The sequence below is a fragment of the Procambarus clarkii genome, chromosome 88 (assembly GCF_040958095.1).
Source record: "Procambarus clarkii isolate CNS0578487 chromosome 88, FALCON_Pclarkii_2.0, whole genome shotgun sequence".
NCBI lineage: Eukaryota > Metazoa > Arthropoda > Malacostraca > Decapoda > Cambaridae > Procambarus > Procambarus clarkii.
This window is the reverse complement of record NC_091237.1, coordinates 20,484,185-20,496,356: the sequence shown is the minus strand read 5'-3', so window position 1 is coordinate 20,496,356 and position 12,172 is coordinate 20,484,185. Positions and strand designations below refer to the sequence as shown.

General features: G+C 42.2%; 1 protein-coding gene across 2 annotated transcripts; it reads left to right on the top strand.

Moving 5' to 3' along the window:
* Positions 1-560: 560 nt before the first annotated feature.
* LOC123745769 (UPF0764 protein C16orf89 homolog) lies at positions 561-11,865 on the top strand. 2 transcript variants are annotated; one of them, XM_045726697.2, is made up of 7 exons: positions 568-1,397; positions 6,503-6,670; positions 7,901-8,008; positions 8,408-8,754; positions 9,136-9,322; positions 9,696-9,831; positions 11,438-11,865. In XM_045726697.2, the coding sequence occupies exons 1-7, from the start codon at positions 812-814 to the stop codon at positions 11,550-11,552; spliced, it is 1,647 nt and encodes a 548-aa protein (XP_045582653.2). In that variant the 5' UTR covers positions 568-811; the 3' UTR covers positions 11,553-11,865. The 2 variants fall into 2 exon arrangements, with proteins under 2 accessions (XP_045582654.2, XP_045582653.2); XM_045726698.2 differs by lacking the exon at positions 7,901-8,008 and having other exon boundaries at positions 561-1,397.
* The last annotated feature ends 307 nt before the right edge of the window (positions 11,866-12,172 follow it).

Here is a 12,172-nt window from a genome sequence, read left to right as displayed (position 1 = left end):
AGAGTGGGTGGTGTGGGTTGAAAGGGCAAGGTTAGTGTGTGGTGTGGGTTGAAAGGGCAAGGTTTAAAGAGTGGGTGGTGTGGGTTGAAAGGGCAAGGTTTAAAGAGTGGGTGGTGTGGGTTGAAAGGGCAAGGTTTAAAGAGTGGGTGGTGTGGGTTGAAAGGGCAAGGTTAGTGTGTGGTGTGGGTTGAAAGGGCAAGGTTAGTGTGTGGTGTGGGTTGAAAGGGCAAGGTTTAAAGAGTGGGTGGTGTGGGTTGAAAGGGCAAGGTTTAAAGAGTGGGTGGTGTGGGTTGAAAGGGCAAGGTTAAAAGAGTGGGTGGTGTGGGTTGAAAGGGCAAGCTTAAAAGAGTGGGTGGTGTGGGTTGAAAGGGCAAGGTGGATGACCAGTGTTAAAAGGGCAGGGTGGGTGCCCTTTTAACCCGCCCACGTGAGTTAAAAGGGCTCGGGTGGGTGTTGGTGATTGAGGGGGCAGAACTAGGCCAGATGAGGGGGGGGGGGGAAGTGGAGTGCCATAGCTAGGCTTGGTATGGATAATGTGAAGTGAGAGGAGCCGTGGGTGGTGGTGGAGGCAGCGCCTCCCTCACCTAGCCCGGTCCCTCAGACACTCACACCTCTCACTCCTCTCTCGGCCGCCGGCCCCTCTACATCCTCTCATCACATACACTAACAATTGACATTTTCGGTCCCAATACAGTATATGGAATTTGAACTGGACAGATGGCGACCTCGTAAATAACACGCGAAATAATAACGCATCTACTTTCAGGATTCAGTTGTGTGGGTAGTTCAGTTGTAACATTTTCCCGGGGCGATGCCATCTCTGTATGTTGTCATGCTGGTCCTGGCAGCTTGGAAAGGAAGCTTAGTGTGGCCAACGGTATCAGCAGATGATATACAGTTTGATTATTTTAACAAGTTAGAAGCGCTCTATCCTTGGGCGCCATTAATTAACTCGGGCAAAGTTAAAATCGCATCGAATTATAGAGGCGCTTTTCCATTTGAAGTGTTCGACCCACAAAATTTATTGAGATCACATCCAGAACCTTTGCAGGGTGATATATATGGCCTGCTGAAGCCTGGCCAGGAGGGCTTACGGCAGCCTGTAAGAGAAGACCAGTATGAGGGCAAGAGAGAGAACTCACAAGAACCTACACAGAAAGACCCGTTTAAGGAACTTCAACGGCCTGTAAACTTGGACCATTTCCAGACTGGGAAAGATGGCTTGCCTAAACTTATAAGGAATGGCGTGGTAGAGCCTGTTAATGAGGAGCTGCGGCAGGGCAAGGTATGGGCACTAGAGAGAGTGATGTGGGCCTGTCACCAGCTCTTCCAGTACTTCGACGATCACCTCACGCAGATGAACTTCGATGCTGTCGTAGGCACTCGCATCGCTGAAGGTGAGATCTCCTTTGTGTTCTTCCTCTTCCGTTGCCTCTCTTATCCAGTGCCGCCCCTCTCACCCACAATAGATATCTTCACATTTTTTCCAACTTCAACCTACTAATTTTTTTCATTCCACTCTCCAACCCTCTCCTTCTCCCCTTCCACACATGTAGAACCTTGTATAAGGTTCATACATGTAAGATATCAGAACCTTGTATACCACGTATGTAAGACTAATGCTGGAGTATGCAGCCCCAGCATGGAGCCCGTACCTTGTCAAGCACAGGACTAAGCTGGAAAAAGTTCAGAGGTATGCTACTAGGCTAATCCTAGAACTAAGAGGCATGAGTTACGAGGAATGGCTGCATGACATGCACCTAACGTCGCTAGAAGATAGGAGAGCTCGGGTGTCTATCTGGAGAGCCCTCCAGACTCTGTGGTATATAAATGTCTACATTTCTTCTCTTAGTTGCAAGTTTTGCGGCTTCCGTAGTGGATATGCTATTCCTATTATTCCCACATCACTTGGCACCCAGTTGATAAGTACCCGACGGCATTGACGTTTGAGTGTTTGCATTAATGATATGACACTAGCAGTGGTAACATCTAGAAGTTTACTAACCTTATTGGATGACCCATAGACGTGCGTTTCTTCATGCACAATAGAATGATGATAGATGGATTAACTGGTGTGAGTTTCACTATGGCTCTAGTTTATGAGATTTTGTTGATGTCGGATAAAATAAATGTATATTTCTTGAACTTTTGCGATACAGTTGTTTCTTAATATCTCACATTTTAGCACAGTCAGATTCATGGTGATGTAAGATATGTGAATAGTTTGAGCCAAATTAATTATCTGCTTACAGAGCACATCCTCTCTGAAGACATTTACACTGATAGTTCCCTACGCCACTACTGGTGCTGCCGGAAGTTGTCATAACGATAACGAGAGACGGCTCGTCCGTCCGGCTCATTAGAGTGTCCGAATAACTCGACATGCACTAAAGACATATTTGTAATATGCTCATAATCCCTGTACATAAGGCAAACTCACACATTTAGGTAAATATCTCTGCATATACAAGGTTCTAAGAGGATTGTTCCAAGCAGGCTAATGGTGCAAATTAAAAGTTAACTTGCTCTTAGCTTGCATGGCTTTCTCCCTGAGAGAAATACACGAACTGAGTACTTCATTAGGTGGGAAAACGACTATTCATCAGCTTTTCTTGATCTGCAAGATTCTGACACAGCTAATAGAGTAATAATAATAATAATAATAATCATTTATTTAGGAAAAGTACATACATACATAGTTGCAGAGTTACAGTACAAACATTCTGATTGATTTAAAGATAGAGGTAGTACATACAATACCTAAAGCCACTAGTACGCATAGCGTTTCGGGCAAAAAGTTCTCATTGTTCTCAAAAGTTCTCAAGTTCTCATTGTTCTCAAAAGTTCATTGTGTTCTCATCTGAGAACACAATGTCTTTTTGGAGTCGGGGACATTTTGTTGACATATGAGTAACAGTAATTAACCTCAGTAATTTACAAGGGCGTAAAAAGTAGTCCCGATGTTTCATTGGAATTAGTCACACCTCAGGGAGGATTTTGTTACGTTTTTGTTTGAATCGTTACTTAATGGCGGGGTAACTCCAGGTAATGAATCACACAACAGTGAGAACTCCAATCATAAACTATGTAAACAGGATACATTTTCCCCACAGCTGCCAACAGCTACCCTCAGTGGTGTCTCACAGCTGCCAACAGCTACCCTCAGTTGTGTCTCACAGCTGCCAACAGCTACCCTCAGTGGTGTCTCTCAGCTGCCAACAGCGGCCTCACAGCTGCTTACAGCGGCCTCACAGCTGCTTACAGCGGCTTCACAGCTGCCTTCAGCAGCCTCACACCTGCCTTCAGCTGCTTACAACGGCCTCACAGCTGCCTTCAGCTGCTTACAGCGGCCTCACAGCTGCCTTCAGTGACCTCACAGCTGCTTACACTAACATTATTCTCACGCCATGAGTGCCGTTATCATTTCATATCAAGATTTTATATTCTGACTTACACCAACATATGGACTATTATCTTAAAATACCTATATTGCCAGAGTTCATTCAGTATTACCCAGAACACAGACACACAATACTGTGTGTGACTAGACTAGGAATAGTCCCAACCAGGGCGGTAATATAAGGGAATGTTTGTCTGTCCTAATTTGGAGGCGAGGCTTTGGGACTAGCCTCGCCCAACTTTTCAAGACATCTATAGTGAACCGTTTCAATTTTCATCAAGTCAAATCTGAAGTTTTCCATAACGATATTTAGCATTTTTCAGGATTTCATAATATATAGAATAAATTTTGTGGGAGAAACAGAGGGAGAGACGGAGAGGAGCAGAGAAGTGACGAGAAAGGGGAGAAGGGGACAATAGAAATATGAAAGGGGGGAGAGAGGAGGAGAGAGGAGAGGAGAGGGAGGCAGAGTGGTAGAAGGAAAGATAGGGGGATAGAAGAAGAGATATGATAAGAGGGGGCGATTGGGAGAGAGAGGGAAGAGTGTAGGGAAAAAAAGATGGAAGGGAAAGACAGGAGAGAGTCCCGGGCACAACAGGGTATCCCTCCAAAATAATTAAATATATGAATAGATAGATCGATAGATATAATTGAACACAACAGCAGTATTACAATTGGTAATTTTCTTAAGGATATTTTCCATTCTACCTAAATGCCCTTGTACCAACTGAGTTGGGGGGAAAACACACTACAGTATATCACTTATTCTGTCCAATTTACTTACATAACTTCGATAGGCCTATCATTCCTAAGTACTTTTAAATAAATGTAATAATTATTGAAATATGTAATTATCGTGATATTTAGACAAATTCCCAGGAATTTACATAGAGACAAAAGTAAAAGGAGAAATAAGCACAATCGGACGCTGTTGCCTAATTGTTAACTAGGCCTGCTTGATGGGGTTCTGGGAGTTCTTCTACTCCCCAAGCCCGGTCCGAGGCCAGGTTTGACCTGTGAGAGCTTGGTCCACCAGGCTGTTGCTTGGAGCGGCCCGCAGGCCCACATACCCACCACAGCTCGGTTGGTCCAGCACTCCTTGAAGAAAACTAGTTTTCTCTTGAAGATGTCCACAGTTGTTCCGGCAATATTTCTTATACTCGCTGGGAGGATGTTGAACAACCGCGGACCTCTGATGTTTATACAGTGTTCTCTGATTGTGCCTATGACACCTCTGCTCTTCACTGGTTCTATTCTGCATTTTCTTCCATATCGTTCACTTCAGTCCGCTGTTATTTTACTGTGCAGATTTGGGACTTGCCCCCTCCAGTATTTTCTATGTGCATATTGTTTGGTATCTCTCTCGTCTCCTTTCTAGTGAGTACATTTGGAGAGCTTTGAGACGATCCCAATAATTTAGGTGCTTTATCGCGTCTATGTATGCCGTATATGTTCTCTGAACTCCCTCTAATTCCGGCCAAATCGGAGGGCTTTGCCTGAAAAGCACTACACTCTCTCTTTCTCTCTGTATATATATTTATATAACTAGTATGCTCGCGTATTCCATTCGCGACGTGACCCCAACGACCAAAATATTAGAATACCGTAGTCAGCAGACGGTAACGGCCGGCCTACCCTGTAATTCTTGGATAATTATTACACACACGCCACCCCCACATAATCCCCTTCTCTGTAATCACACACACACACACACACACACACACACACACACACACACACACACACACACACACACACACACACACACACACACACACACACACTCACTCACTCACACACACTCAAGAACCTGTACATTAGTTGATTGACAGTTGAGAGGCGGGACCAAAGAGCCAGAGCTCAACCCCTGCAAGCATAACCAGGTGAGTACACACAACCGCACATGTGCCATGCACACACACGCACACATACATACATACACCACTGAAATACTTGTATAATTCCTCTCCTAAGCTAAATTTTCCAGTGGGGAAGCCAACCACAAATATTTGGATTTGGAGGGGGGTGATGTGTGTAACTTAGCCTTGCAAATTTTGATCTACAATGTGTATTAAAAATTGAGTCGTGTTACTTAACGCCGTGCAATAAATCCAACACATATAATTTGTATTTTCGTATTTCATTAAATATCCTAGTTAGCAATAATACAACCTTCGTTATTGAAAAGTTATTGAAAATTAGGAGCCTCTTAAATTAAGAGGTTATTGAAAAATAAGAGCCCCCCATTTTTCTATTATGAATATGGCAGCAGCGCTCACTTGCTTACTTTGATGACTGACACGTCTAAAACAGTCATCAAACAGATCGCAAGAGGCTTCATCAACGCTCGTAGTGTGTCATTAGCACGTCAGGAAGATAGGTAAGGTGTGTGATAGCCATCTTTCATTGAAATATTCCCTAGCAGCTCCTTCATTACACAGCTGTATAAAAAAATCCTGAGGAACAAAGGGGGGGGGGGGTCTCTGATAAGCCGCCGGCTTTCTGTCCCCGTAAAAGTCGCCTAAGATGCTGGTCTTGAGGTAAACAGCTGGTGCATCACTAAATAGTAACGTTTGGGCCTTCGCTAATTACAGGAGTAGTATTTTTTAATGTGTTACGTACGTGTACTCACCTAGTTGTGTTTGCGGGGTTGAGCTCTGGCTCTTTGGTCCCGCCTCCATCAAACGTGTGTTTGATGGAGACGTCAGTCATAGTTTTGTGATAATTGTCAGCATTAATAAGTATTCTCACTCCAAAAATGACTGCCAGTTGGATGTTAAATTAGGTATCCACAGTAGTAATTTCCTCTGTATCATATTCGAGGTTTGTGTTCAATAACTCTAGAACGCTTTATCGCTTTGTCTTGAAACTTAAAATACTAAGTCTGAGGAAAGGAAATAAGTCAGTACGACTGTTAAGCACTTGGAGGATATGAGAGTCGTCTTCTGTACCCACCCATCCCTCATCTAATACCACCCATACATAACTATGTATGTAAGATACATACACCTTAACTCGCAGTCTCATCTAATACCGCCTATTCCTCATCTAATACCACTTGTCTTTCATCTGTTAACAACTAAACTGACTTTCTCCCCACAGCACAGTTTCGGCTGGTGTGGCAAGCATTAACGAAGGTAGTGGAGAGCGAGGAGCCCATGAGAGGTAGTGTGGGTGTGGAGGGCGTGAGGACCTTGGCACAGGAGGCTGGGCGGGTCAGCACTATAGCAAAGACCTTCATCATGAAAGCCTACCCACAGTATTACCGCGGTGAGTCACTGTACGTGCAGTAAATCATTTTCTGGGAACACTTAAACTCGTGTTGCGAGACGGCAGTTTTTAGAATTTATTTATTTATATATATATACAAGAAGGTACATTGGGATTGTGAGGATACATAATATAGTAATTACAATCTTGTAAAGCCACTAGTACGCGCAGCGTTTCGGGCAGGTCCTTAATCTAAGAAAATTTTAAGTAGGTAAATACTTGCAAAATTTATAAAAAATGATAAGTTACACACTATGTAACACTTCATATAATCTATAGTAATAGCATAAACGCGGATGTACCTAAATATGTTAATATAAAAAATGCTGTTATTGGATTATATAATCATTGTCGTCGCATCCATCTATGTGTCTTCACATAGATGGATGCGACACGAATTTCTAGACGACTTAGATGAGGAGAGTTTGTTTCATTGAATAAACTGTTTAAGCTAGGATGGAATATTTTACTCTAGAATGATTTAGCTTACGTTAAAGGGATTTAGAAAACGGGTCACTTAACCGGAAACTGTAGAATTTGGCTTATTATTTATTTAAAAATTTTGTTTAGCTAGGTTAAATTATCGTTCTTATCCCTCCTCAAGCTTGTTGCCTACTAATATCAGCGAGTTACAATTGATAGGCTAATAGGTCGCTAATAAGCCACTGTTCAACTCGTGAAGGGCAGAACAAGTCATCAGGTTGAATAACAAGTTACTTGACATTGCCTTTTGTGTGACGATTCAGAAGTCAGGATTTTCATGACAACTTTGTGAGGTTAAAGTTATTACAATGTAATTTATGATGCAAGTTAGACCAACTGTATGTTGCAATGTTTAGCAAAGCAAAATTGTCAATTTAAAAATATGATTGGGTTAATTTACAATATTTTTCAATTATATTATTATTGAATCAGTAGGTATACTAAGTGTTTAAGAGACCTATAAGAATACTTTATAGTATCTGACAATATTAATTATATGTAGCTATACCAACGTAACAATTGTTACAGATATGAGTTGATTTAGACCAATCTGATGATTGTTTCAAGGGTATTCAATTATAAAGGGTGATACTAATCTAATTTAGCAATTATTAAAGTGTTTGTTTGCTAGCCAAGGGAAAACGCTTGTTACTGAGACACGTGTGTATGTGCAAGGATGGTGGGTGCTGGGTAAAACTAACGATTGTTCCAAGATGGGTGACTGTTAACCTTGACTCCCAATGACAGAGCTGGGAGCACTGGTTAATGCTGGCTTCTGGGATGTGCCCCTCACAGTGCGGGCCCTCAACACCACACCTCTCGCCCCACCCCACAGCCCAACCGCCGTCCTCCGCGGTAATAGTATCTATAAGGGGGTAGAAATAGCCTAAGCTACCCTTTGAGATGTATTTCTTTCTTATCTCAATAAACATACTTGAACTTGAATAGTATCTATACCTTCACCATTCCGAAGGCCAATTATACACCACTATAATAAGAAATAATTATTAAATTATTAATAATTAATAAATTATTATTGAATTTAATACAAATCTCTAACCGTTTAAAATACAATATTTCCAGACTTGTTTGGGTTATGTTGTGTTGACATATACGTTGCCTAATAACTCCTTGAGAGTATATTAATTAAAACATTGCATTTTTGGTCTGTGTTTTTTACGTGCGTATCAGTCCTGCCATATGTTCATTATTCATGTGAGCTGATACTTTATAGCACGTAAATAACTTCTGCAGGCGAGGAACAGTTGGTAGAGCGGCAGTCTGACGAGTGCATTGCCGAAGAGCTGGGTGGCGTATATGGTGACCTTGGTGATCATGAGACCAGGCTTGGCGCTGAGACCAGGCTTGGCGCTGAGACCAGGCTTGGCGCTGAGACCAGACGTGGTGATGAGACCACGTGTGGTGATGAGACCAGGTGTGGTGATGAGGCCTGGAGTGATGAACAGGCTAGACGTGATGAGGTGAGGCATGAGGGCGTGGAATGTGCCGTGAGCCTGAAGTGCTGGCAGCGGATGACAGCCCAGGGTTATTCCGGATACTCCCTCACGCATCAGGTCTTTTACCTCATTATTGGACTACAGGTGAGCCACTCTTATATCACACTGTACGACCCTGGAGGTGGCATGCTAAAATGGGTTCAAGTATAATGAGCTAGTAGGGACCAGAGTTAGCACAGCGTGCATTACCGTCTCATGTGGAGTTTCCCAGGGCCCTGTTCTGGGACCCTTACTGTTCATAATATAGATTAATGACCTTGAAACTGGTACTGTAACCCTTTCCACTACTGCCCACAAGATGGGTATGGGGTGCATAATAAATTAACTAAACTAAACTCTCGTATATTGAAGTACACATAATTAACATTTCTTTGCAAACTGTACTCACATCACGGCATTATGTAATTAAGTATCTCACCCTGTGACAATGTCTCAACTTTCATCCCATCCTGTGTGGGTCTTCAGGCTGGGTGCAGGCAGCAACTGGAAGATATGGCAGCGAGGAACGCTGCTAGTGGCAGTGCTAATGGTGGTCTCGAGGGCTCTGTGGATTCCATGTTGGATCAGCTGTGTACTGCCGTGCTCCAAGAGGCCACCACCATCTCACAGGCAGGCTTTCCAGAGCATCGTCGCGACCTCTTTATGGAGCAAGGTCAGCTCTAGTTGAACAGTATTCATGGTGAAAGATTAGTATTACTCCGATAAAACAAAGTGTAGTGTAGTGTGTTACTCCGATAGTTCTCTTGTAGCAAGGTTACCCGCAGTTGGACAGTATTCATGGAGCATGGTCAGTCATAACTGAACAATATTTCAAAGGACCTAGTTTGTAGATTTTATAATATCAGTCCTGATAATTCGTGAATTTAATAGCAACATTTGGACATATCCAAAAGTTATGTTGCAATTTACCCCTAGCAGATAATTTTAAGTACTTTTAACATATCTGTGAGTTGAATATGAGAGCTGCATGTAGTTAAATTTAGTTTCATGATGTCTAAGTAAGATTCCTTGTCTCCTTTCACCAGGGGCTCTGTGTGGCATCTTCGGGTATAGGGACTTCTTCAAGAAGGAGTGGCTGGTTGAGGTGCTGTCCTGGCAGCATGAGTCAGGGTGTTTTGGTGCCTCTCCAGTGTACCTCACCAAACCTCATAGTCACGCTAGGTGAGCATCACCACCTTATTCTTGTGTCTCTATCACCAGATAAAGAGACTCAGTAATCCACTAACAATAATCAAATCATCCATATTTTTTAATTAAATATTTAGTTAGATTTTTACCTAGCTACCAATAGAATTTTGCCTGGAGATTTATTTGGTACTGATAAATTTAGACGTATTACGTAGATTTTAAATTAAACAAATCGTAGTGTGTGTAGACCTAGTTGTGTCTGCAGTATCAAGCTTTAACTCTTGAACCCCGTCAGTTGTCTAATGACAATGACTTTGACGTATTTCCCTATCATATCTACTTTTAAAATTATGAATCGAGTTCGTTTCTGCAACCTGCTCCTTTAGTCCATTCCATTTCCCCATTACTTTTATGCTAAAAGCAAAATTGCTATAATCTTTATGACTAGTTTGATTCTCAAACTTCCATCCATGCTTACTTGTTCTGTTAGTAGTCATTGCAAACATTTCTTCCTTTTCCATTTTGTCAGTCCCCCTAAGTATTTTATACATTTATGTCATGTCTCCACTCTCTCCCCTCTTCTAGCGTCATCAGGTCTAGTTCTTTCAGTCTTTCTTCATACCCCATACCTGCAATTTTGGGACGAAACTCGTTGCAAACTTCTAAACCTTTTCGAGTTTCCTTACTGGAAACTCGAGAATTCACAATCGAGAATTCCAGGTTCGAATCTTGGGCGAGATAGAAACGGTTCAGAACGTTTCCTATCACCTAATGCCTCTGTTCACCTAGCAGTAAATAGGTATACAGATTGTAAATAGGTAGTCAGCTTGTTGTGGGGTTGCATCCTGGGGAAGGTCAATAGTTAGACCTTTGGGGGGGGACCTCGATATAAGCCTAACATGGATATATATACACGCTGCCTTTCCCACAACAAAACTATTTATGAACTATTTATTATAATAAATTAAATTGTGTACCTTCTTTTTTATATTTTGTCACCTGCTTCCATTTCCATCACCTTATACTTGCTGGTGTTGAAATCCAGTAAATATTTGTTGGAAAATCTCTGCAGCTTGTGTAAGTCATTTTGGAGTATTTTTCAGTCCTCGTCTGTCTCAACTCTTCTTATTAATTTTGCAGTCTGCAGATGTGCAAACATCGATATATAAGATTCAGCTCCTGTAGAGGGGCTGTGAGGCAATAATGTACTGAGGGGCAGAAAGGGTCTGAAAACCAAATAGGGTCTAAAAAGCAGAGAGAGTCTTAGAGGCAGAGAGCAGTTGCGAGAGGGGGTGAGAGGCAGGGAAGGGTTAATCGAGATGATGGGGCTTGTTGAGAGCCAGAGAGGGGCTTGCGAGGCAGAAATGGTGGGGCTGAGAGGCAAAGGAGGAGTAAAGGGGCAAATGGGAGGTGAGGGAACAGACAGGGGGGAGGGGTGAGGGGACAGAAGAGGTTGAACAGGCAGAAAAGGATGAGTGGCAGAGGGGTGAGTGCCGTCTTTTCCCCGATGAATTATTATAAAACGAATTAATGTGCGTGTTCAAACTAACGTTGTGGTGTGAGTACTAACATTATGGTGTGTGTACTAATTAATATCAGGGACATATGTTCTAACCCACTAACATAATGGTGTGCACAGAGTGCGGCGGGAGGAGCGGCCAATGGCTGGTAACTGCTTGGCGCATCGTTCAGCCGTCGCCCTAGGCTACCTTAGTGTATTCCTTCGCTTCCTGGCCATGGACCTCCTTCTATAAGCGTGTTGAGGACCCTCTCTTCTGCTGCTGTAGACGTGTAGATGTTCTCTGTCATAAACCCAGCAAAAGCGTCACAATCAGAGCTAGCAAGGTCTAGAGTTCCATTAACACTCACTAAATCTGTCGTGTTTGGAAATTGAAATTGAAATAAGTTTATTGATGTAAAATGCACACAAAGGGATGAGGTACCTCAAGCAAAAATCATGTTTGGTGTATGACCAATATACATACAACAGTGTGCGATAAGATATAAAAAACTAACACTAAAACAACTAACTGTAAGCTTGTCAGTGTAATAAAATATAAATATTCAGCTATTTATTTAACCTACTCCAATGAATTCATCAACTGAGTTTATCTACAACCTATCACCGGGAAGGACATCCGCCTCAAGATAATGGATTGGGAATGACTACATAATTTGTGATATTTTCTACTCTATCCATGGTTAGGTTAGGTTAAGGTTTGGCTAGGTTAGGTCAGGTTGGATTAGGTTTCATTACGTTTGGTTACATTAATACTATGTATTATTAATATGAAATATAGAATTCGAAAACTGTTTCAGGGTGCCCGTGAATATTGTACAAATATTTTATATGTATTTTATATTTTACAAATAA

Bases quoted from the DNA above. Each gene is read 5' to 3' on its own strand.
- LOC123745769 (XM_045726697.2), top strand. From the start codon at position 812: ATGCCATCTCTGTATGTTGTCATGCTGGTCCTGGCAGCTTGGAAAGGA. The intron at 6,671-7,900 runs GTGAGTCACTGT...TCCCAATGACAG, and splicing joins CTACCCACAGTATTACCGCG to AGCTGGGAGCACTGGTTAAT. The intron at 9,323-9,695 runs GTCAGCTCTAGT...TCCTTTCACCAG, and splicing joins CGACCTCTTTATGGAGCAAG to GGGCTCTGTGTGGCATCTTC.